Below are 26,027 nucleotides of genomic sequence, written 5' to 3'. Positions count from 1 at the left end.
ATTAACAAAAAGTTCTCAGCGTAATCATGACAATTCAGATTCTGATACTGTGCTTTATTTTTGCTCTAGCCTATGTAAAGTATTTACTAATAAATTCATTTTTGGATAGGCAAAAAAAAAAAAAAAAAACCAGAAAAGTTCTTCAGGGAAATAAGGTTATCATAATTAAATAATCTAAGCTTTATTTAGACTTTTTTTAAAAGCTTTATATTTATTGTCATTAAACAGTAACAGTGAATAGCGTGTTCTTGAATGAAACCTTTCCTTGTGAACTAAAAAAGAAGCAAACTGCAAACTAATGGCGAGACATGTTACAGTGATATTCACTGACATTCAGTTTTATAGTTATAACTGCTGTGCTCCCAAGTCCACAAGTGTCACGGAATGTCACTTATGACAAGCACAATAATGCCCTCAAGCCATATATATTCACTTGGTAAGCCTGCCACCTGGCACATACTCAAATAATGGCGCTGAAACCTGAAGCGCTGGCTGAAGCTCCAATTGAGCTGAAGGAAGAACCGATCGAAAAAGTGACACTCTCTGGCAGGACAGAAGAGAGGGAAAGCAAGAGACAGAGGCAGACTGATGCAAAGGAGACAGTATTGTGACAATATTATGATTTTTTTTGCACTTTCTTTTTTTGCAAACCTTTCCCCCTGATCACTAATAGAGGGAATGGATTATGACTGCATGTAAGTATGCCCAAAACTCTGACGATTTGAATTGCAGATGTTGAAATGAAAAGCAGTTACGATTATGAATACATCAACAATTGGTTTACATTTTTAATGTTAGCATTTTTTTTAATCCACCAGGTAAAAACATATTTGATGCTGTGCAAATGGATTATCACTTGATCAACTTGTTGAACATTTGCTGTATTGGAGAACATTTAAATGTACAAAATAGTGATTAATGTATACAAAGTAATGGCAGTGTGGTTTTCTTTAGTGAAAGTGTAATCAGGTGCCTGTGGGCAGTCATTAACATTTTATATCCATTCTGCAGTGTGACATTGTACTCCTTGAGAGTCTCAGGCTAAAAGGAACTCTATAACAGGTGCTTTCTCAAAGGAGCATCGGTATGATTTCATCCATACTGTCTTGAAACTCGTGAATGGCACTCAGAATGGGGAAGTTTGGGATTGTAATGGGGTTGATTGTCTTATTGGGTGAAGTATCCACCATTTCCGAAGGTGAGAAAATGCGTGTTGTGTTTATTCAACCATAGTTTGTGCTCTTTAATCAAAGTGTAGTAGGTTTTACCTCCAAATATCGTATTGCAGGAAATAAAAAGAAGGACCAGAGAGAAGCAGTTCTGAAAGAGTTGGTTGAGATATGGCGGAAGGGTGGAGGCTGGTACCCCCGCAGAGAACAGCCATCTCCAGAGAGAGGACAGGATGAACAAATCCATACAGTCCTAAGGAACATTGTTGGAGGTCTCAAGTCTCTAGGACTCCTTCCCAAGAAAGCTATTGGTTTACCATCTCTTAACAAGCCACTTGACCGGAACAGGCTGTCAGGATTTCTTTATAACATCTCAATGTATCTTCAGGAAATGAGTGCTGAACTAGATGATGATATATCTTTCAGCGATGATCATTTTTGGGAAAACTTGCTGCATTCTTTTCTCCAGTCTGATGGAAAAATACCACTAGAAGATTGGGCTGGGAGGGTTCCTCCTAGACCAAGCTTCAGGCTACAAGACCTCTTCCTCTCTCTAAGAGGCAGCCCACATTGGGATGGACTACTTGGACTGGTGCAGAGCATCCTTACACTCATAGAACAGCAGCCGCAAAGACCTCTTCTCACATTTGTGTCGCAGAACTGGAAGACCATCAGTGCCTTGCTTGACACTGCTCTACAAGCTCTTGTCAGTGGGACCTATAGCCAGGCCAATGCAGGTCTCCAGGGATTTATCTGTGTCCTGAAAGGGCAAAGTGATTGTGCTTTCAACCTGAGCTGGCTGCAGCAACTCCTGACGTTCCTGGAGGCAAGGAACTGGAAACCTATGGTTAATCTGCACCCTGCAGGTGTAGCCAGTGACCACAGAGACAGTAACTTCTTGGCAGGACGTTTTAAGCCATTTAGCATTCCACCTGAGATTTTACGTGAGGTGAACAATAAATCTCAAGATATAGACAGCCTTAGCATTGTGCAAGCCCTACTTCTGCAAGCCCTGTCAAAGTCAAACAGTGGAGAAAGAGCAGTACAGTTTGCTGAGCGTAATCCTGACCTTGTCCAGGGTCTTGATGGCCTCCGACGTGGATTCCTGCACAGAGTGGGTAGCACGGTGTACAGTAATCTGAGGAGGAAGGTGTCGCGTGTGACCATAGCACTGCTGGATGATCTAGGTAGCATGGCTGGTGAGCCACAGTCCACTCAACTGGGAAAATGTTCTGTAGGCAAGTTTATCCTTAATTTCCATTTTTAAATGATTAAAATGATTTTCCTTTTAATAGCTTTTCCATTTCTCCATAGCTTTTACTGCACAATTTCTTGACCAGTCCTTAAAAGTAGTGTAAAAATCAATAAAACCTTCATAGTTGAAACATATGACTGGATTCCTGAAATCACATCGGCCATGTTAATCATCAAGGAGATCATGATACTCTAAATCCTATGGGCTGGATAACCACCCTACCCACCCTTTTGTTGATTTGTAACCATATACCCCGGCATCATGTGCCCAGCTATGCTATTCCATTGAGCCTAATTGTATGGCGCTCCTTCTTTATATCCGCAATTCATGAACAGCCCTCAGCAATTATCACTGATTTGTATTAAGAGACAACAATCCAACTCATCCTGGTTTCCACTTTTCTTTTCTTTTTTTTTTTTTTGCAAAGGTGACCTGAGACAGTTGATATTGTGGTAAGTTCCTTTTTTAAAAAAAATCATTTTTAAGCATGCATTTAACACATTTCTAACACTACTGTAATACACCTTGCCACATAGGGGGATTAGACATAATCTGACATGGAATGCTCAAGCCATGGGTTTCACCTCACATGGTTTACCGAGTCGGCCATCTTTGATGTCCTGTTCATCTTCAGAGACAGAAAAACACAACTCAAAACAACAGCAATCATCAAAAAGATCCAGCCTCCTCCAGCCTCAGCCATTGTTCCTTAATCAAACAGAATCAGAGCTGCCAGCCTCAGCAGAGATCCTGGAAGCAGCATGCAATGCCTCTATTCCAGGTCTCACTGGTGTTTCAAACTTTACCGTGTTTCTCTACTGTAATCTTTTTGATGGAGCTGATGAAACATTGGACCCGGAGGCTGGTCATGTAGTGCCTGACCTGCATGTCAGCTGTTCTAATGCGGCATGGTACCTCTCTGCTGCAGAGGAAGATTTCCTGTGGGTACATGTGTGCAGTGAATTCTTCGCACAAGATTTCAATAATACAGTATGTGCCAACTCTTCCTTCTGGCTACAGCGAGCCCATCAGGTATTAGTGATGAATGTTTAAATGATATCTTTCAAAAAAATTATCTTTTGGTTGATTGACAAGTATATTGTAACTGTGTGATTTTATTAGGCTGCCGTTACCAAGGACTACCATTACCTCAACCAATCAAGTATTGATGACCTCTGCATACAACTCTCCAGTGAAGTTGCTGGCAGTTCTACAAGTATTGCAACTGAGGACTGCTTAGAACTGCTCAGTGCTAGATCTCTAAGTGCACAAGATTTCAGGAGGTGTTTTCTACCTAACAACTCCGCTCTGATATTAGCCTTGTGTGGCAATGTGTCATATCCATTAGTTCACACTGGCTGGGCTGCAGAATATTGCTCCAAAATCCTGAACAAAGATTCCCACCATGACTCCAAAAATGTTCTCTGTGACTTTTTAAATTGGACTGCAGAGCATTTCACCAACTCTGATCTGCTTGAACTCTGTGGAGACACTGCAGGGCTGAGGGATTATATCTGCAAGAACATGAGCCTGTACGTCATGCTGGTTCCTAAACAGCCTGTACTCTTAGACTACTGCAACTCCATATCAGAACCGAAGCAGGAGACCCAGTGTGTCCTCCAGCAGCTGTTTAACATGCTGCCTGCCCCGTATGACTTTGACACTCATCAGCTCTGTATAAATCCTATTCCCATCCTACAGGAAGCTGTGTATAAATTAAACCATTGTGAGGGTGTTGTTGATGAACGTGTGGGCTGGCTGGCCACCGTAAGCTATGTGCTCCAAGTGTTAGATTTTGTTGTGGGGCTCTCAGCAGGCCTTGAAGAAGGGGAACGGGAGGTGCGCCAGGGCCTCGGCCAAGCTATTCTTCTGTCCAGACTTCTGGACAATTCCTCTTTCTGGGGTACCCTCAGGCCTGATGCATCCGTTAGTGTGCTCCAAACTGTTGGTGTCTTTCTCAGACGAGAGCAGAATCTATCTCTTAAGGAAGAACTTCTTAGTTGTTTTAGTGTAAGTGCTATACAATTATTATTTTATACTATGATTATTGTTTGTTAATTCTACATTTAGTTGTACTAAATTGTCGTGCTGACCTTATTTAAAGGCTCAGTTTGTTGTTGTGTTAATCTTTCAGCCTGTCCTTTGGGATCTCATTCAAAAAGAGGACAACTCCTCTGCACTGAGATTTTTAATACAGGTAGAGCTCAAATTTGTATAGTTGTTATACAAATTTGTCAGAAATGACATGAGGCTAAGAAACTTTTAATATACGTACTATATATTTCTAATATTCTTAATATAAAATAACTTCACACAGCCTGACAGCTTGAATGAATGAAATGATGGTAATGAGCTTCGAACATGTTTCTGACTTGTCTTAAATATTTTGCATTAATGCATACTGTCATACTTGCTCATAATCTATGGTATTCCTCTTGCTGCTGGCCTAGGAATACCTCCAGATGCCGAGAGAAAGAATACGCACCCTTGTGCTGTCTGCAGAAAAAGATGCAGTGAAAAGATTTCTGTCTCATGTACATCAGAGCTGGGACCAGCTCCAAGTGGAGACAACGCAGGTAGCCAGCCAGCCAAAGAACTAATGCATTTTCCCTCTCCATTTGTTCCAGTGAGAGGGTTCTAGTCTGCTGTAAATGCAATTTGTTCTATTTTTTGAATTTTCTATTCTTATGAATTTTTATTGCTTCTCTTGGCATCACTGAAAGGCTTCCCCAAAGGAAAAGGAGGCCATGGAGACTATGACTGCTGCCTTCATCCACAAATTCCCACGTGTTACGCCAGAGCTATTTGTCGACCTCTCACAGTTCATCCCGTATATGTCTGTATCTGACATAATGAATTTTCCTGCATCACTGATTGCCAACGATAGTGTGTGAGTGAACCATGATACTCTGCAGATATGCTGATAATTTGCAGAATATCTATGTTCATGCATTTGACATGCTTTTAGGTTGATGGCTATTCGAGATCACAGCTCGGAAATGAAGTCTCCTCAGAAACAAGCTTTCGCAAAACGTCTCCTACAGTCGAATGCAGTAGGGGACGTTTCCTCTTGGCCACCATACTTCCTCACCTCTGTTCTTCCCCTTCTCCCACATCTTCCTGTCAGCCACTTCCAACAGCTGACATCCCAGCAGGTAGGTAAGCAAACATCAGAATATTTTTTATATATGAATCCTAAAGGCGTTAAGAGAACAAAAGTAAAGGTTGCAGGCGTAACTCACAGCTCAGCCCGCTGGTCGAACTGTTGGCTAACAGCAGTCTGGATGCCATAAGGGGGAGACATGTGCTTCGCACCCTGTTCAGCAAGAGGAAGAATCTCACAAGTGATACGATAATGAGGTAATTCATTTCTCTAAACAGTAAAACTCAAAGGTTGAGCCATACAAAAGATGGATGAGCTGTTTTGTTTCTGTGACAGGTTAGGCATCCTAATATGCTACGTGAATTCAGAGGAACTGCATCGTTTCCTTTCTATACCACCTGTCTCGCCTCTTCTGTGGCAGCAGCTGGCACAGTGTATTTCAGATGGTCATGTCAGTGGAAACGGCAGAGTAAGCATGAGCTTCGTAAAATCTTTTACATATATATTTATCACCTCTTTTAACTCATATATTGTGTTGGTCTTAAATGGATCAATTTTAAACTTTTACTAAAACTGTGTAGGTAGTATGGTGGGTGGTATTGCTGCCCCACAGCTACAGGAACCCTGGTACAGGTTACTTTCTGAGCAGAGTTTCACATGCTCTCTGTGATTTTTCTCTGGTTCACTGGTTTCCTCCCATAAATATGCCGGTGGATTGGCTACTATAAATTGCCCCTAGGTTTGAATAGGTGTGTGAATATGTGTGTGCATGTTTCCCTGCAATAGACTGGTGTCCCATCCAGAGTGGATTGCTGCTTCACGCCCATTCTTCCTGGGATAGACTCCAGATCCACCGCAAAACAGTTACCGAAAAATAAAAACATGTGCAAAAGTCTTAGGCACATGCAAATTAATGCTGTAGAGCAAAGACGACTTCAGAAACAATGAAATTAAATGTTTCTACATTAAAAAATACTATAAAGAGCAGTAAACAGTAATAAATGAAACAAAGTCAGTATTTGGTGTGACGACCTCTTGCTTTAAAAAAATGTTAGTAGTCTCGGGTACAATTTGTGCAGTTTTATAAGGAAATGAGCTGCCAGATGCAGCCACAGTTCTTCTGGAGACTTTGACTGCACTTGTGTCTTATTTTTGCAGCAAAACCCAGCAGCCTTCATTATGTTTTTGGTCTGAAACGTGGTCTCTTACATAATATGCTGCTTTCTTTACTTACATACAAACATTTTTCTGTAACGTTTAATTTTGTGTTGGAAAACTATAATTGATCATGTAGAAGTCATAAAATAAGAATCTATATCAAAGTTTGTACTAAAAAAAAAAATAGGGTGCCTAAGACTTTTGCCAGTACTGTATGACATGCAGTTTCTCTCATTTGCAGCTTTCCCACTGGCTGGCCCTTTCTCTCAAACCCCTTAATGCCAGCTCGTTGTCTTCTCCGGCACTGGCCTCTCTCCATGGTGTATTACCCCAACTTGGCTCATCATTCCTGCAACCATTATCCTCAAATGATTTATTGGAACTCTTCTCTCAGCCTGATATACCTACTTTCCCACCCGCACAGGTAAACACACACAGTTTCCATTAGACTTGGTGCTAATAGAGTTTATTTTGTACCAATTTTAATCCTGGGCTCATCTTTCCATTGCAGGCGTTCCAAATTTTAAACAAAATATTCCGAGAAACAAATGTAAGTTGTGTCATATAGATCATAGAACTAAAGTGTGTCAGGATCCCGAAAGCCTTGCATTCATTTCCCTTTTCTGTTTAGATCAGTGCCAACACACTGTGCAAGCTAAAGCCATTATTTCAGGGTTTAGCTCCTGCTTTCTTAAAAAACTTGACTGTACCTGACTCGATGGGAATGGCAGATTGTCAGTGCTGGAGCTCTCTGCTGAGCGACCTACAGCCTGCACATCGTGCAATGGTGCATAGCGCACTACAACAGGTAACATCAGCACAGATATATACTTACACTGAGAAACCAAGACCTTATGAATTAAACACTTATACAAACACGTGGCAGCTCAATTCTCCAATTAAAAAAAGCATTTAGATTAGAAACATCCATTATCCATTATACCATTACATTCCACTATATTCCATCCATTATAACACTTTTTTAAGTACATAGATGTATTATGTAATTGCTTATGGTTTTAAACGCTGGCAGAATTTCGATTTAATTTACAGTGTAGCCATGGTGTACTTTATTACAGTTAAAACCTTACAAATGAAAAATGAATTCTAACTGGAATTGTTCATGTTATTGCTACGTCTGTTTAAAATCCCAATAACATTACATTTTAACTAGACCTAAAATTCCAAAATGATGTCAGAAGTTGCTAAGACCAAAACCAACAAACAAAGAAAACCTATAATCATTGACATGTTTTCAGCAAGGAAATATTTATTTAACATGCTTATGCTTTCCTTTTTTATGTGTTTTTTCAGTAGTATGACAAGCTCTGTTTTTTTTTTTGTTTGTTTGTTTTTTGTTTTTTTGTCTTATTAACTACAAGATAGAGGAAAAAGAGTGGCTATTTTGCAGGCATTCCACAACATTAAATGTAACTAAAAATGAATAAAAAACATAACGTGTAGTTCTTTAATTAATAACAATTTTTAATGGTAAACTGCAGTTTCATTGTTGATTATTTTCCTGTAACATCCCCACTTTATTTCTTAATTAACAAAGCAGGATTCGAATGCTTTCTCTCTTAGTAATTCTTTCACCAATTGTGAAAAAAAGTCTCATATTATTACATACTTTATGTAAATAGATAATAAATAGATAGATAGATAGATAGATAGAGTATAGCTGTGACAATAAGTAAACCAGTGCAGTTCTGATGCTGCCTACTTCTGCATAAAAAATCATGGAACTGGCAACACAGCCTAAGTAATATGAATAGTACTTACTAGGCACATTTTATCAAATGGTCATGGACAGTTCATGGTCCATCATCATCTGTTAGTTTTCTTTAATTACTGTAAACATCAGTCACCCCTGAGCTAATTAATATGTACTATTGGTCTATTGTACTAAAGCTTCTGGAGCATTTGTCGACCAATAAGACACTCTACCTGCACTGTCTTTTACCCTTCATTTCCCTGAAAAAACTGGCCACTGAGCTTGATGGACAGACGATCCTTCATCACATTCCTCTGTACAGAAACATGTCTTGGTCACCTCAACAGGTAATATCCTATTTATTCCCTGTAGCTCAGTAGTAAACAATAATAGCAGTTAATTACGCTAATAATGCCACAACCTGTGTCAGTTCTTGCAGGGTGGATCCGTCCACAGCTAATGACACACTCATTTTCCGCAGCTCATTAGATATGCTACAGATGAGCCTTTCAGTAAATTAATACGAAGTGCCTCTCACCTGCCATCAAGCAAATTGCGCTCACTGTGTTAGAATGGCTTGCATAAAAGAATATGAATTAGTAATGCATTAAAGTGATTTCGTCTCAGCCAAAAGGAGTATCACATTCACTTTTGGTTGTCATCCAACTTCTCAAGTTTTTCATTCAACAGGCTCAGTTGCTTTACAGAATGATTCAGCAAGCTGAAAACGTCACCCGAGATACAGTACTGTAAGTGACATCAGTCAGCCGCATGCCTTTTAGTAGCTTGATTCAATCACATAAGTAGGTCTTGAGAATTGGTTCATATGAAGCACATTTCAGCTAATCTGCCAAGACTTATCCATTTGTCCCGTTTGAACTTGTCAACACAGAACAAATCTGAATATTTTCTGGCTTACTACATGGCTTGCTGTAGTATTGTATGGTTTGTTTCTTCTTGTTGCAGACATTTAGGCCGCATTGCAAGTGGGATGAGCTGTAAAAGCCTACAGCTTTGGGCCAATGATTCAGACTTTTCTGAACTGTTACGGTTTATTACAGCGCTGCCCGGCAGATTGAGGCCAGCTCTGGTGAGAATGTGTGAGACAAGCTTCAATCCCACTCCAGCAATTCACATTCATTGGCATCTGCTGTTTTCCAATTGCTATTCCAAGACAAATCTACTAGGCTGCCAAAGCAAATAGCATTTGATTCAAACTGACACTAATGAATGCTCGCATTCTGGATAGCCAGTAAATAAAAAATGACGTGAATAAGCTGATGCCATTTTTGTATAATGAAACAATGCTTTAAACTGCCAAATTTGTTTAAATAGGCTAAGTATAATTAGTTTAATTAATGAGTAAATCAAACATTATTATACAAATCAAGGCCTGGGTGAATAATTATAGTTCAGATTAGTATCTGCTTTAGAAAAGATGTCAACAAAATCAAATATGTTTCAACAGAGGAAGTGTGTGGTAGAGGAACTTAGAAAAAGGCCAGATGTGGATCTGGATGGCTTCGACCCATCATTCGCTGCAGGATTACCGTAAGATCATACATCTTTTTTCCTTTTTCTGCATTCTCCATCAAGCCTCTGATGTCCTCTGCCTCACTGTCAGATGTTGTCTCACAGCGTGACGATGATTGAGCGCCTGTCCAACGCATCACTCTCGGCCGTCCTGAACCACCTTCGAAGACACTTTATTGATTTCCTGGAGCTTCCACGACATAAGCAGATGACCTTGGCTGAGAAAGCCATCGATGTGCTTGTGAGAGAAATAGCTTTTGGAAACTTCTGCATGGATGGAGTAATTTAGACATTGTTTCTAAACTCATTCCTGTAGTCAGTTAGGCAAATGCATATATATTTTTATGCATTAAGACACCCAAGGTAGGTAGCTCTATACTTCATCTAGACTGAATTATTTCTATAAATATAAAACCGAATCATTATATTTGGTGGCAGTTTAATTAGTGTCAGTTCCATCTAAAATAGGTTTTTCCACAGGCGCTATTGCTCTTCTTTGTGAGTTATCTCACATATTATCAGCAGTGGCTCATGACCATTGATTTTGTTGGGGCAGGACAACATTAATAACAACATAGCCTCAAACAAAATTAAGTAGAGTGGCTATCACTCTTGATTTATGCTATAGGCTACTATCTAGTGAATTTTTAGAGTAGCGCTGTAATAAGCAGTTGAGAGTCTATGACATACAGTCATCCAGCACACATTCAGCAGCTCGTTTTGAGTGGTTTAGATGTACCTTTATTCAATACAGCAGGATTTTTTTTTCCTGTGTGCGAGACAACACTGTAAAGCTAATATCATTAACCAGGGTTGTCAGGTTTCAGCAAAATTTCAAGTCTCTCTCGAAAAACCATTAAACTAGTCCAAAAGATTCAGGCACTGGATCTGTGAACACCTTTTCTTCTTTTTTCACAGTCAGGGAAAAAGGTTCACCATGGTGCACATGTACTTCTGATCTACAAATATTATCCACTCCATAATCCAGAAATGGTTCTTTATATCATAGACACACCGCCTGCGCTTATTTAATTCCAATTATTTGCTATAAAACAAATCTTGGTGGCTGCCCTATTCACTTTTCCGTCCACTGCCCCTCCCCAGTGGGTCTCCATTAGCACTTGTTTCAGGACCACTATGACCACTAACTCTGTGGACTCTGCTTAGCATATATATATATACTGTATATAGCATAAAAAGCATATACCAATAACATTTTTTATATCGTTGGTCACCCGAAGTTAGTTATGGGATTTGGAAAAGAGTTGAAAAATGTATGAACCAATTTTTGTTGTTATATTTAAACAAACTTATTAAATAAAAGTCAAAAGTAAGTAGAGTTTTTCTTTTACTGGTTTTTGGACAAGTGAAGTACAAGTAAACAAAACCATTGGTGATTGGTATATCTACAGCCTACTGACCCTACTTGTCAGCCAAACTGAAAGCCACGATATGTAATCTGCTTATCACCTGGGTACCCAGGCTAGAGATTTGTCCACCCTTGTTTATCTTTTCCATCTTTCCCGAAATATCTTTTCCAACATTTCTGTCAGATGATTGCTGAGGACAGACTCTCCGGGGCGTCCATGGACCTGCTGGGTCCTCTTCTCTTCTTCCTGGACAGGGACATGTTGTCTCAGGTGGACAGAGAGGCTCTGAAGCTGCGCCTCGAGGACCTGAAACAGTACTGCATGCCCTCTGATACCTTCAGAGAAATGGCTTCTCTGCTTACAGAGAGAAGTATGCTAGGGTAGGTCCTTATGCCTTTAATTTAAATATGGAACATGCCGAGGTAGAATAGAGGAAGACACCCCCTGGGGTAAGACATCTTCCCAACTTTATTTCTTTTCCTGTTTTAATGACAGCTCCAGACCTAATCTCACCATATTTGTCCAAAACAATATCGAAAACAAAACAAAATTGAAACTCAAGCTAGCTAGAATTAGCTAACACTTTTAGATAACTACTTGGAGAAAAACATTTTGAGGTGAATTTAAAAACTAAAACAAGGAAAGGTTTATATAATTCACTTGAACCCATTAATAACTTTTAATAAAGGTGTAGTTATCTAAATTCTCGTGTAAACAACTAAATTCTAAAAAAATAAATCATCAATAATGTATATAATCTGTTGCCATCTTGGGCAAAATCCCAGTGGGAGCTTCTTTGGCCTCTTTAAATATGTTTTAACTTTACCATAAATAATCCTTCTTAAGAAGGGGGTTGACTTCCCCTTTAACTCCCTTGGCATTGATAGGATTTGAAAGCAGTGCAGCATATTTCTATATAAGTAGAGACTACTGAATAAATTAATAGATGACCTGATTTGGATCTGATTTATAGAGAGCCAAAGTCATGGACAGTAGGAGATGTTGAGCATGTAGACCGGCTAGTGTTCACCCTGTCACCTCAACTGTTGCGCTCTCTACAACTGGTAAGAAGGAAAAGCAAGATGACAAAGCCTTTATTAATCCATCCATCTATCTTTGTGCTGGGTTATGACATTGTGTTGAAGGCCAATGTTTCTATTAGGATGACTTAGATAAAGACACAGTTGAGCAAGTCCTGCAAAGTCAGTGGCATTGGAAAGACACAGAGCTTGGTAAAGTGTGTGCGGACCCCAAAGGACTAAAAGACAAGATTTACAGCTTAATTCACAAAATAATCAGAGGACGGAGGTGGAGCAGAAGAGGTGAGGCATGTTTACTAGCTCAATATACTGCATCTATCATGAGTTACAATAATGAATCAGATGTGATTGATATGATCTTATGTGCAAGTGCATTAACTTTTGTCAGAGCCAATCCCGATTTGTGCGGATATCAAAGGGACGTTTCCCTCAGCATGGCGTTGGTACCAGCTCAATCGAATGAAGAGAAAAGAAATGAAGGAGTGTGTTGAGTTCCTGGGTCAGGATGGTTCTCTTGATGCTGAGCAACGCTGGGCACTGTGGACAGAACTCAGACCGGTTAGTGCGCCAATAATTGGTGAAATCCAAAATTAAGGAATGGTTTGGCCAAAATTAAAAGATAAACAATTTTCCATTTACCTGAAATGTACTCAATTAGCCAAGACATGTCTGGTGTCTATAAGTTTCTTCTTGAATTTTTTTAACAACAAGGCTAATGTTGCTAACAATTAAGGGAAGCATATAGATACCATATTAACCCATTAACCCTACACATACCCTAATTTGTGGTCAGTGGGGACAAGGCTAAAAGGTGAGATGTGTGTTTTTTTGCAGGTTTATAAGCCAGTGAGGACACTCAGGCCAGAGCAGATACTGGAGCTGGGCTGTATCATCACTGAGATGAGTGAGAGAGAGCTGCAGGCTGTGAACCTGTCTGACTTAGCTGTGGTGGCTCATGTTGGAAGCTTTAAAGCGTGGAACCCAAGAAAAGTGAGGGTTTTTTTTTTACACAGTCCACCTATGCTCTTGATTCCTTTGTAAAGGAAGCACTGTGCTTTCTTTTCTTCTTTTTTTTTTATCAAGTACATTAAGCATGCTTCCTTTGTATATAGTTACTGTTGCTATGCAAAATTCAGACCCCTTTATGAACAGTTGTTGAACTGGCAAACAGTATACTCTATATGGCCAAAAGTTTGTGGACACCTGACCAATCACACCCATATTTGCTTGTTGAACATACCATTACAGATTTAGTCCCCAGTTTGCAATTTCAATTCAATTCAATTTTATTTATATAGTGATTGTAACAATGGACATTGTCACAAAGCAGCTTTACAGAAATATATACATTCAGGATATAAAGGATTTTAAATTTATAAATTCAGCTCTAATGAGCAGTCAGCATTCCAGTTCATCCCAAAGGTGTTCAGTGGGGTAGAGGTCAGGGCTCTGTGCAGGCTACTCAAGTTCTTCCACTCCAACCATGGCAAACCATGTCTTTACGGAGCTCGCTTTGTGCACAGGGACATTGTCATGCTGGAACAGGTTTGGGCTCCTTAGTTCCAGTTAAGGGAAATCTTAATGCTACAGCATACAAAGACATTCTAGACAATTGTCTGCTTTCAACTTTGTGGCAACAGTTTGGGGAAGAACCACATATGGTTGAGATGGTCAGGTGTTCACAAACTTTTGGTCATATAGTCTATGTAGAAACAGTATATTTTGCCAAGCTATAACCTGCAAAATGAGACATGTATTTACCTGCATGCTTTTCTATAAATTAAAAATGCATCTCAACAGTAAAATAGCACTTACTGTGAACGTGTGAATATGATTGATGAATGGGTTTTAGGACATACACATACAGTTTCAGCTCTTCTAAACTATCCACCTATTCTCTTGGGTTGTACAATTTCAAGATATCAAAGCTAGTAAAGAAATAAACAGCAATATCATACTGGAGAAATGTAGCTATTTTAAAATATGACAATTGCTATACTATATGAGCAGGTTTCATATTTTCAATCACCACCTGTATACAATATTTATCTACAGTAATTCCTTTAATAATGGTCTGGGTCACAGTGAAGCCAGAGCCTATCCAAGGGCCTGAGGCGTTAATACACCCCGAATGGGAGACCAGTCCATTGCAGGCCACCATGCACCCGTCATTTGGTATACAAGCCCCCATTAAATCAGCCACTCATATTCTTTCCAGATGAGAGCGGCTCTACAGGGATTCCTGCGACGCCGCAAAGAGAAGCCTGAAGACCTTGGAGTGGTCGAGTTGGTTTCTCTTGGCAATCTACTTTGTGGCTTCACTCCCACAGAAATTTCCCGTCTAGACCCATTTAACCTGAGGTTAGAGGAAGAATCAGTTTCCAAATTCTTGACAACGATCATACTGTGCGATGTGATCACAAATTTCTGTGATGTTTGTTAGCATGGCTGCGATGTTCCTGAGGGAGACGTTCCTGTCATGCTCTGAGCACCAAACTGAGGCTCTGACCGCTCGACTCTCCAGCCCTCTGGCCTTCGGTCCTGTCAGTGGCTGGAGCTCTGAGATTTTCACTGAGATTGGGACTCTGGCAGGTAGAGGATTCTGAGTCAAAAGTATGACGTGTCACCATTAAATTCTGTCTGCTTAGTGAAAAAAAAAACATATATATGTCACTTTACTGCAACAGTCACATAATGTGCCAGGCATTTTTATTATACATAAAGATTACAATCAGTGCTTTTAACCAGCGTATTTCAAAAAATCTTTTTAAACAGCTGGATCAGTCACATAAAATAACTGTAATGTAACGTTAGTGTTCAAAAAATCCACACCTACATATATCTTTGCATCTCTTTCAGTTTGTGCTATGGCCTTTGTTCAATGAATATTTTTCAAAATCCAACATATTTTTACTCACCAAAAAATCTCAACACAAAATCACTCACAGAATCAGCTTATTTTTGTATTTTGCAATCCAGCTAGGCTAAGTGTTAATGTTATGCTAGCCAAAATATCACTCTAGGATCTATGAAACAAAACAGTACTAGCTAATAGCCAGTTAAGCTTAGCCAGCTTCACTTTGTACCATGAGCAGTGTTGTATTTATTTGCCTTAAATGCCTGTATGTTGAATAAAAAGGCATTTAACTGTAAAGAGTCACTTTAAACCTAATTATAAAATGAAAATATGGTTGTGGACTAGAATTATAGCTAGAAGATAAAACATAATAGCCTCCATTTTAGCCAAAGACACCAGGACACCAGGACAAGGCACCAAGTAGAAACCAATATGAAAGTAGTTCCTTCTCAGTTACACTTACACCAAACATAAGCGTCGTGTTAGGTAGCAAAACAGCTAGCTTAGTTAAAGCTTGCATCATATTCTGAAAATGACTGAAGGTGCATGTTTTTGCTTGTGGTAAACTTTATAATGATGACCTTTCTTTTTCCTCAGCTGGACTGGATGACATAGTGTTGTCATCCCTCGTGAGGGAACAAATAGAAGGGCTGACTCCATTAGCAATATCCCTGATACCCCCAAAAAAGATGGCTGTAAGAATTTCACACTATCAGTGTTATGCTCCCTGAGCCAGTATTACACTGTATGACATGTGCATTGCCAGTGCCGGTAACCAAATTTCATACAGGCGCTGTGATCTTTACAGGTGGTGTTCAGTGCAAGTCAGCTGTCCTGGCTGAGCTCTGAACAAGCGTGGGCTGTGACAGACGAGCAGTGGCAAAAGCTGGACAATGAGCAGAAACAAGCATTAAGCATGGCACTATATGAAGGGGATGTGATGCTTGGACACAGAGGTCAGTCAGACTGCATTCCTACAAATCAAACCTAGCTGCTGATTTGAGACCAGTTTGTGTCTTCACCTTTGAAGAAGAATGAAATTCACAAAGAATGAAAGGCATTAATAAGAAGTGAATGAAACACGATGTGGCATGACTATACAAGAAAATAATCAACCATCCTGACATTCATTATTTCCCAATAACAGCACATTCGGAAGTGTTTTATTCCTCTTATATCACAGCCATTTGCCAACAATATAATGTCTTTATTAACAGATAATATTATCTATTACAGAAAAACACATCATATGTTTTATCTGTTTATAATTACTGTTAATTTTGTAGAACATCTGCAAAACAAGTTCCTGTTATCACTTATGTTATAGCATTTTGTATATTGGGTGATGTGCTCTGTTGATTGCTTAGCTGTATGTATTGGTCCTCCTGCCTAATTATCCTTTAACTGCAGTCACACAGCTGTCTGTAGTATTGCTTGTCATTGTAACATATTGTGTTTGTCTCCACAGGAAGGAACCAGGCTCCCTCAGTTTGGTTTGCTGACAACCTCAAAGCATGCACACTCTTGTTACTCTGTACTCTGTTGCATTTATTATAACCACCCATGGGAGTGTTACTCTTTCATATTTATTTGCTGTACTTTATTAAATTCTTACTTTTTTTTGATTAAAAACCAACTTCAGAAGAACAGTATGGGCTTTGATATTGTTCTCATGTTTCATTTCCTTTTCTTTTTTTTCCACATTCATAACACCAGCTGAACCTGGAAGGAAGGACATACACATGCAGGCACACATGCACACACACATGCACACACACATGCACACACACATGCACACACACACACCCCAACTGTGCCACTGTGTTATTTGACATTCAGAGGAAATATGACAGTTTGCAATAATACTTAGACCTCAGGAACACCAATCCTTCGATATGCCCAGCTAATCAAGAGTGTGTGGTGGGATAATAGATTGAAATGAAAGAAATAATCAGGCATCTGCTGAACATTTTGTCTGAATAATCATTCATTCATCATCCATCTTTAGTAGCTGCTTTACCCTGGTCAGGGTCACTGTGGATCTGGAGGAAAATTTGTGAATGGAAATTTTTAGAAATAATGTATTGTTACTTTGTAGGTGACAATGGTTTGTCTTTTTCAATGCATAATGTGGGTTCATTGTCCTCTAGACCTTCACCAGTGTCAATTATACTGTAATTTACCAAGCAGTATGGCTAGTTTGAAAATCAGCAACAATAGTGTGCCTGATTTACTTGTACCAGAGTCCACAAACATGCAAGTCCACATTGGTGTTGGTGCTGTGCTCAGGACTGTCCACTACACAGATAATATCTGGTCCTCTGGTGGTCCCATTCCAATTATGGATTAGGGAGAATGGTTCTGATAACTTGCAGTCACAGCCAATAATAGTATACCTACATGTATTTATGCACATGTATACAATAGTATACCTACATGTATATATGAACATGTATACAATAGTATAGTTTACCAACTGTGTATATGCACAGGCATACAATAGTATAGTACACTTACATGTATATATGCACACATACACAATAATATAGTATACCTACTATGTATATGCACAGCATAGTATTCAAATGTATACAACAGCATAGTATATCTTCATACTATATACTATACTGTTATATACATTTGAATATACACATGTAGATATACTATACTATGGTATACATATGCCTATATGCATGTATACAGTAGTATACCAACAGGTATATATGCACATGTATACAATAGTACAGTATTGTATACCTGCATGTGCACCTAAGTAGTACTTAATAAAATGACAAAAATTACTAACTCAGTGTAGCAAAGCACTGTGTTTTTTCAAAATGGCATCTCCTCTAAGCAGAAGTAAAGAGTGTAAAACTTCATCTCGATGAGACAGGCCCTCACATTTACTTCTAACAAAACTCCAGTTCAGGATAACTCCCAAATCATTCCTTACTCCCTAAATAGTGTGTGTGTGTTTTTTTTTTTTTACATCACATGTAGTGCACTATATAAGTAAATCACCTGGAATGCAACCAAAGCACAGCGAAATCAATTATCCTCTTCTCTTCAGCTGATTGAGTCAGGTGAACCGAGTTTATCTGCCTCCAGTGCAAACAGAGCAGTTTGCGCAGGGGCTGTGGGTGTAGGTTACCTCCACCTGACTTCTACTAACCGGTGAGCCACTTTTATCTCCTTCTAAAAAAAAACGAAAGAAAAGATAAGCTTCTCTTTTTCCTGTCTAATCGTGATTAATATCTAAACCTGATATTAATGCGATTTTAAATTACGATTGCTTACCACCTAAAATCTTTTGATCTTTAACGACTTGTAGAGTTTAGTCAGAAACTAAACATTAACATGCATCCAGTAGATGGCGCTACAACACAGTCGCAGCTTCATCAGTACTAGTAGGCTGCACGCTGCTGTTTTTTTTCCTCTGCGCGTGCTCGTGTGACGTATTTCCTGAGGAGCGGCGCGTGGACCGCCTCTCCGTCCAGCTCTAGTAGACGGAGATTCTCGTATTTTTTGTGTGTGTTTTGTGTTTATTTGTTTGTTTGTTTATTTTAGCTGTTTATTTCCTCCTTGGTGACTTGAATATGTACGGACAGCAATGTTAGCGTTTGGTTTAAAAGGTGAGCCCGTGGAAGCGAGCCGTTACTCCAACGCTTCGTCGCCTAACGGAAAATGGATCCAAAGAAAGCTAGCTAGCTATGGCAAAGTTTGTGTGTGGTGCAGGAGATAGGTGTGTGTGTAGAGTTGTGAAGTAACGTGCCAAAGTCTGAACCTGTCAGAAGATTTGGACAGCCAGAATAGCAAGAGCTTTGTGGTCTCTATTATTGTTTTCTGTTAAGTCTGAGACGAGACATTTTTTTTAAAACAACAACAACAACAACAGCACCACACAGCTGTAACGTTTGTAACGGACGCGTTCAGTGTTTGTGACTGACCAGCTGAGCTTCACGTGTGAAACATGACGCCGTGAGCACAGAGCCTCTCTGGTCTGGGCAGCTTCTCTGAGCTGCTGCTTCATTTCTAGCTTTTGCGTGGCACACTACTCTTGTTTTGCAAGCTGCTCCGACTGTTTTGATCCAGGAAATCCTGATTACAACCGAGACAGCAGGCTCATTTTAATTTAAAGGCAGCGAGTTGCTTAAACTGGACTGATAACTTACAGGAGCTCTGCCTCTTTATTATTATTTTTAAATCAGTGGATCCAAATAGGAAAAAATAGTAACACACTTTTCAACACATCAGGATCTGAATGACCAAATGTTCTCTAAGGTAAGCTTTTATCCTGTTATTCTCTGAAAACTAGTGCCTTCACTTTTTAATTTTTTTGATTTTTTTAAAACTTTTTTATTATTTTATTTTATTTTATATTATTTTTTTTGGACAACTCACCCAGAGTTCTCAGACTCTTACTAACTGAAATACATCCCAGGCTCCCACTCAGGACAGCTTTATTTCATAAATATTAGCTTAATAAGTCTAGTGTTATTCATAGTAAGTGTACAATAATATTTTTGTCGATTTATTAGAGCTGTAGAGCTTTTCTGTTCCTGAACTTTCCTCTCACAAAACATATTAGGTCCAAGATGACATTATTTATAGTTTAATGTTTCATTTAATGAGGATGAAATTCAGTCCATTCTCTTCAAGGGAACAGTCAAATAAATAACTATATAAGCTCAGTAATGAATGTAATCACTTTAACTGTGTGACAAAATCAAACAAACAAACAAAAAACACTGCTTTGGTTAGATAGTAGGACAGATGTTCAGTTTGAAGCCTGAATAACTAAGAGGTTTGGGAAGCACATCAAAAATTAAGTATTTTTACAACAATATCCAAAATAAATTGTGACCCAATTGTAGGTTTTTTTTTTTTTTTTTTTTTTATTTTATTAACCTGTGTATTGATTTAAATCTTCAGCACATACAAATGAAGTAAGACTGATAATTCATTGTGAATGATTTGTTGATTGTTTTTGAAACCGTTGCCCCAAGTTTTACTTCCAATCCTGGAATAAAGTTTAAAAAAAAAAAAAAAAAACACACACACACACAATATAGTATTCATACTTCCTGTAGAAACGGCAGTCCCTTTTATCTCCAGATTTATTTATTTTTTGGTTCACACATCCCAACAACCAAAAGAAACTGGATTTTATTTTTCACCTCCAGATCAGCTTAAGTGACTCTGATATAAGCTCTTGCCTTCTGTCTCGCCTCAAGCTTCCCGACAGTACGGATTTGGACGTGCGTGTCAGTGCTTCTTACTAAATCGTGACTCACTGGGAATAAGAGTTTTCGTTGGAAAGAGGAGTAAGTTGCTGCTTGTTTTTCAGCACTCCCAGAACCCAGGCTTGTAGAAATTTGTGCTTTGGTACTCTCTGTAACTCAGTCAAGCCTGTTGAAAGTGTTTGCAAGGCGTGTTTTGCTCTGTGCAGGCTCAGGTGATGTCACACCAACGGGGTGTACTTTGAAATCAGTGTCAGCGTTCGCTTTAAAAGCCTGTCTGTGAAGGGCAACCTGTCTGTCTGCCTCTGTCTCGGCTTCACATAGAAGTGAGTATTTTTATTTTGGCAAAATGTTATCTGCTTGCTTACTTTTGTACAAAGCAGCTTAGTAATGACATAATTTTAATCTTGCTGACAAGATTACAGTTATTGCCAAACTTGTCAGTATGGTTTGCACTAGTATAGTATTGTATAATTAGTAGTACTGCTGCTGCTTTTGTTTTGGGAAACATTTTATCCCAAAAGGAAAAATGCACAATATCGTTTCACTTCTGGAACTGTCATCTGCTCTGGGATTGCCTTCTCTGAGCAACTTTGTCCAAAGTACAGACTTACAGGTTGGGAAGTGTAGAGAGTTTCCTCTCGAGTGGAACACAGAGAGGCTCAGTGATATTTTAACGTGTTCACCATAACAATAGTGTGAGAGCGTGTTCAGGAAAGTTGATAGTTTGACCATGTTGTGTTTAATATTTGGCTTTATGAATTCTTAGTATTGATTGGTCAGAAGGTGGTGTTTAATTTTTATTATACCACAGCACGGTAGAATTCTTGAATCTAATTGGTCAGGAGGTGTGTGTTATTTTTTGTAGAACGGCACGGCTCGGAAAAAAGTTCTGGCTGTAACACGAACGATTGGTTAATATTAATGTGCTTGTTCTAATACATTGTTTCTGTAGTAACGGCTCATACGTAGGGACTTGTATGGTGGACACTCCACATTATCTAAGACTAATAATAAACAGGTTTAAAAAATATGGTGTCCAAAACAAGTAAAACGTATAATCATTGATGCAGCAACCTTTTTTGTTAGGAGACTTTTATTTAACATTTATGGGAGGAGTTGTTTTTTGAGAGAGAGAGAAAAGAGCAAGGCTGGTGAAGGAATGATTGTTTATCGCAGCTATAATGTAGTGAGAACAGGAACTAACTTGTCTTTTGGATGTTTCACAACATTATATCTAATTATAAACTGTTAGAATGCACTGTTAGAATTGTTCATTAATAAATTAAACTTTGTAACTGTTGGTAAATCGCTGCGGTATAAGCGGAATAACACAATTCAGACTGTTCTTGCTGTTCTGTGGCTGTTACAAGGCATGCATTATTGTCGTAGAATAGCGCAGTCTGACGTGTTATTCCTTGCGTAACAGCAGCTTTGAGAGTAGTGTCTGCTGTAAGACAAATTAAAGGTTACGTTTATGTGTAAATTAACGTTATACATTATTGTTTCTGTATTAGCTTAATCATTCATTTAAGTAGCAGCGTTCTCCTAGTCAGGGTTGTGATGGATCCTGAGCCTGTCTTGGAAACATTGGATACGTGTTGGGAATACACCCTGGTTGAAACGCCAGTCCTTTACAAGGCACCATACACACATTCACACACACACTTCACGCCTAGGGCCAATTTAGGGGCCGTTTACACGACAACGTTTTCAGCCAAAAACGGGAAACATTTTATGCGTTTTGCCTGTTCGTTTACACGACAACGGCGTTTTGGGGCCTGAAAACGCATATTTTTGAAAGCAGGTATCAAAGTGCAAGTTTTTGAAAACGCCGCCATTATCGTCTCCCTGTAAACCCCTAATACGGGAATCTTTGAAAACGGTGACGCCATGCACGTGCGTAGAACGTGTTAGGTATGTAGACATGCGCAGTACATGTATATTGTAAAGACAAGCGTGAACAAACATACACAGCAATGGCGGAGTGCATGGTAGTGTTGTTGCTGCTCAAGAGTTTGCTAACGCTTCTTCAGCAAAGTGTGGATTTACTTCACCAATATTACAACCAGCTAACAAGGTGACAGCGCCAACTACTGGCCTGGCATACGTAATACAGCATTTTTGGCCATTATCGCGGATATGTGTAAACGTGAATCGTTTTGAAAACGTTGTCGTGTATACGTGGAACTTTTTGAAAACGCAAGAGAAAAACTTTTCCGTTTTTGACTACATTGTTGTCGTGTAAACGTAACCTTAGTGTAGCCAGTCCATCTTGGGTGGTGGAAGGAAACCAGAGACCCCAGAGGAAGCCAACATGAACACAGGGAGAAATCGTGAAACTCCACACAGACAGTAAATCTAGCTCTAATAACAATAAAAGGGTGTTGTTAAACACAGAAAGTTGTACACTCATTAATGTGCTTTCTGTAAGGAGACGTTTATTTAACGTTCATGTCAGGAAGTTTTCTGTCTGTCTTCAGGACAGGAGTTTGTGCTTTACGGTTTATCAGCAACATGACAAGCTGTGGGTTTTTTTCTCTTATTAACTTTAAGGAAGGTGAAAAAGAGAGGCTTGTGGGGGAGTGACTGTTTATAGCTGCCATAGCATAAGTGCTAGCAGGAAGTAACATGTTTCACAACATTAATTGGAACTGTAAATGGAGACATTCACAGTATTGCTATTGTGGAAAATTCTCCTCATTTGTTTGTTAGAAATATGTTTTTTCCATTATTTTAGTCATTTCTAATCCTTCTACCTTTGTGTAAGTCTGTAGTCCCTGATGTACAGCAGCTGCAAATCTGAGAGGTTCAGGGTTAACATGTACTTCTGTCGATGATAGTAGTGTTTACATTTGCGTCATTCTTTGAAGCAGTGAGGCACATATTCAGTTAGCTAATATTGACATGCCTTAGCTAGTAAACAATGATCTTTCAGTTTTTGCATTATAAAAGCTTGTTTTTGTTTCTTCTTGAATGATAGAAGAAGTAGTTTTCGTGGCACGCACACGCAGTGTGTAAAGAAAATGCAGACAAGCAGCCCATATTTATATAACTTTATAGAACGAGTAGCCTATTAGTCATTATTTGTGGTACGCTTCTCCGTTCTGCTGCAAATGATTTCTGTGGTAGTGGAGAGTGTTTGATGCCTGGACAAGCCTCTTTGCTCAGTTACATCTTTTTGATTGTCATTTTGACAGAAAGGCATGGGCTGATAAATTCTGTCCAGGTTCTGCTCTGCAAAACAAATGAAGGATTTGCATCTATATGGTAACATCAGTGGTGAAAATGAAAAACAAACTCATCCTACTGGTCTAACTGGCTAGCCGAGTCGTCAGCTGGAATCTGACAATCACAGCAAGATGCTGGCTTTGTGCATCCCAGGTTTGTCCCTGCATCTTGTACCTTGCTGCCAGTTCCTAGAGAAAATGCTACGATGTCTGACACTGGTTTCTGAAACCACTGCCAATATGAAAGCTTCTTTATTTAAGGAAGTTGACACTGACCTGTAACAGTCTGTTTGCTGATGTCTTGCATTTCAAGCCTTCTGATGATGTCTAGGGAAATTCTAAATCAAGAGCTCCAATTTAAAACTGTCTTCATTAGTAGGAAAGTTTAAAAAAAAAAAGTCTCACAACTGAGCTTTCCAGTATAAAGATTACGTTTAAAGTTAAATACTTCAGGAGGTAAATGCTTCGTTTGTGACTTGCCTGTGATCTTTCCTCAAATTATAATTTATTTTTATATAGTTATGTATCTGTCTACAAAATTACAAAGTCTGAAAGTATAAATGATTCAATGATGTGTCAGTAAAACCAAAAAAAAAGAAATTTGAACAGTCATTTATTCATGTGAATTAATCAACAAATAATCACAAACGTGACATTTAACATCTTTTTACTCTGTTAGCTTTTTCCTCTAGGGCTGATACAATGTTTATTCCCTGTTACAATAATCAATTTATATTACAAGTAAGCAATTTGCTAAGGGATTAGTTGGAAATAAAATTAAGTTACGTGAAATGTGAGGATTTAAATGCATCGTTCTCTAACTCTTTAGGTAAACTGTACTAAATCACAAAGACATTACCTCATCATTCTTAGCCAAAGTTAAACTGTGAAATTGCTGCATATATTTTAACTACTTAATCGAAAAATATCAAGTCCTTTCAGTGAAATATACTATGAGGCTGTAATCTGAACTGTTTTTAGTATATTTCTCTCACCCAGCAGGAGCTTTCGAGTGCTTTTGTTTTTAATGCTTGTGCTTTTAAACACATCTCGGCTTTGCACTGTACATTACTTTCTGTTTTTTGAATGAAACTGTCAGTGTGGGTTTTTTGTTTTTTTTCTGACTCTGCTCTTCTTGCAGCTATCTGTTTTTTTTCTGTGCTCAGTCAACTTCTTATCTAAAAGGGAAATCAATTGATTTTTAATTTTTTTTTTAAACTAACTTCGCAGTGTCACACTATGTGGCACACTAGTAGCTGCACATTATTTCCACTAATTATTGTCGCCCTCGTTTAAATGTACATCTGTTCAGTCACTCTTTGTAATCCATATTTGTTATTGTTTGTCCTCAGAAGGGAGGGGTGTCTCTTATTTGAACAGTTAAAATATTTCTGCTACTTTCCTCATTGTAATGAAATTCCAGTTAAAGCTGTATAATAAGTTCCTTGTTTTCTCCATCATGCCACATGTCAAGTGCACAATACTTATAACAGGTGGAGCCAGAGCAGAACACAAAACATGTGTTAAATATAGCTGAACTCTGTTGACGTGTGTGTGTGTCTGCGGTTGAGGGGAAAATAAAAAATCTGTCTAGTTGTTTGATGATGAAATGTATACGGTTACATTGGTTGAGCACCTGAACACTTTTGGTCACTATGCAGTTTCGTTAATTCAGTTGGCATTTGAACAGTAAAACCATAAGCTATTTCAATATTTTTATTGAAACGTACATGGATGACATGAGGTGTAAAAGGGGTGATGAATTAAAATTTTTATGATCATTTGAATTTTTTTTTTTTCTTTTAAAACATAAAAAAAAAAAGAGTTCTTAAACTCTTATAGATGAACACCAGTAACCAGCTCTGAAATCAGAAAAGGATTCTTTCCTAGACGATTATAGGAAAAGGTAGCGCTACGATAAGCTATTTAACTGTATACACTATTTAGGCCTAGGTTATCAAATTTATTAAAAGTATCAAAGGATTAAAAAAATCTGTTTTCCAAATATCAAAAATGTTTAACGATAATTAGAACTCGCACTCACTCTGGTAAGAAAGCGCATGTACGTAGTCTCCCATCTCTCTTGCCTTAAGTTTTAAACTACAGTGGCAAAGCAACCACAGCAGTCCACATACACACAGCTGAGTACGTTCAGTGGACTGGAAATTAGTTTCAATTGCCAAGGTGGAGCTGGAGATGAATTTAAATTGTAGAGGTGAAGCTGGAGATGAATTTAAATTGTAGTGTTTGAGGTGGAGATGAATATAAATTATAGAGATTGACATGGAGATTAATTTAAATTGTAGAGATGGAGATTAATTTAAATTGTAGAGATGGAGATGAATTTAAATTATAGAG

General features: G+C 38.7%; 2 protein-coding genes across 5 annotated transcripts in view; both read left to right on the top strand.

The window, feature by feature from the left end:
* Window positions 1–438: 438 nt before the first annotated feature.
* Window positions 439–16,901, top strand: LOC113536763 (stereocilin). Its single transcript, XM_053238165.1, has 30 exons — window positions 439–695; window positions 1,012–1,198; window positions 1,289–2,407; window positions 2,852–2,876; window positions 2,961–3,456; window positions 3,547–4,434; window positions 4,559–4,621; window positions 4,875–5,000; window positions 5,148–5,314; window positions 5,393–5,579; window positions 5,669–5,784; window positions 5,864–5,996; window positions 6,927–7,109; window positions 7,197–7,235; window positions 7,317–7,493; window positions 8,597–8,746; window positions 9,090–9,148; window positions 9,366–9,489; window positions 9,868–9,950; window positions 10,038–10,173; window positions 11,486–11,682; window positions 12,276–12,366; window positions 12,465–12,624; window positions 12,731–12,900; window positions 13,177–13,332; window positions 14,561–14,703; window positions 14,786–14,934; window positions 15,797–15,894; window positions 16,008–16,155; window positions 16,668–16,901. Exons 2-30 carry the CDS (start codon window positions 1,120–1,122, stop codon window positions 16,754–16,756), a joined length of 5,751 nt encoding a protein of 1,916 aa, XP_053094140.1. The 5' UTR covers window positions 439–695; window positions 1,012–1,119; the 3' UTR covers window positions 16,757–16,901.
* Window positions 16,902–18,354: 1,453 nt separating this feature from the next.
* The window catches only part of furina (furin (paired basic amino acid cleaving enzyme) a), an 81,452-nt gene continuing 73,779 nt past the window's right edge, over window positions 18,355–26,027 (top strand). Inside the window, exons 1-2 of one of the 4 annotated variants that reach the window (XM_053238162.1) lie at window positions 20,428–20,523; window positions 20,649–20,765. The gene's annotated coding sequence lies outside the window, so the exon portion shown is untranslated. Of the gene's footprint in view, window positions 18,374–18,676; window positions 19,481–20,427; window positions 20,524–20,612; window positions 20,766–26,027 lie in introns of those variants that run through there. The other 3 variants (XM_053238164.1, XM_026930322.3, XM_053238163.1) reach the window with 3 other exon arrangements.

This window comes from Pangasianodon hypophthalmus, chromosome 11 (assembly GCF_027358585.1).
Source record: "Pangasianodon hypophthalmus isolate fPanHyp1 chromosome 11, fPanHyp1.pri, whole genome shotgun sequence".
NCBI classification, from domain to species: domain Eukaryota; kingdom Metazoa; phylum Chordata; class Actinopteri; order Siluriformes; family Pangasiidae; genus Pangasianodon; species Pangasianodon hypophthalmus.
Note: the sequence above shows the minus strand (reverse complement) of the source record. Positions and strands in the feature narration are given on the sequence as shown.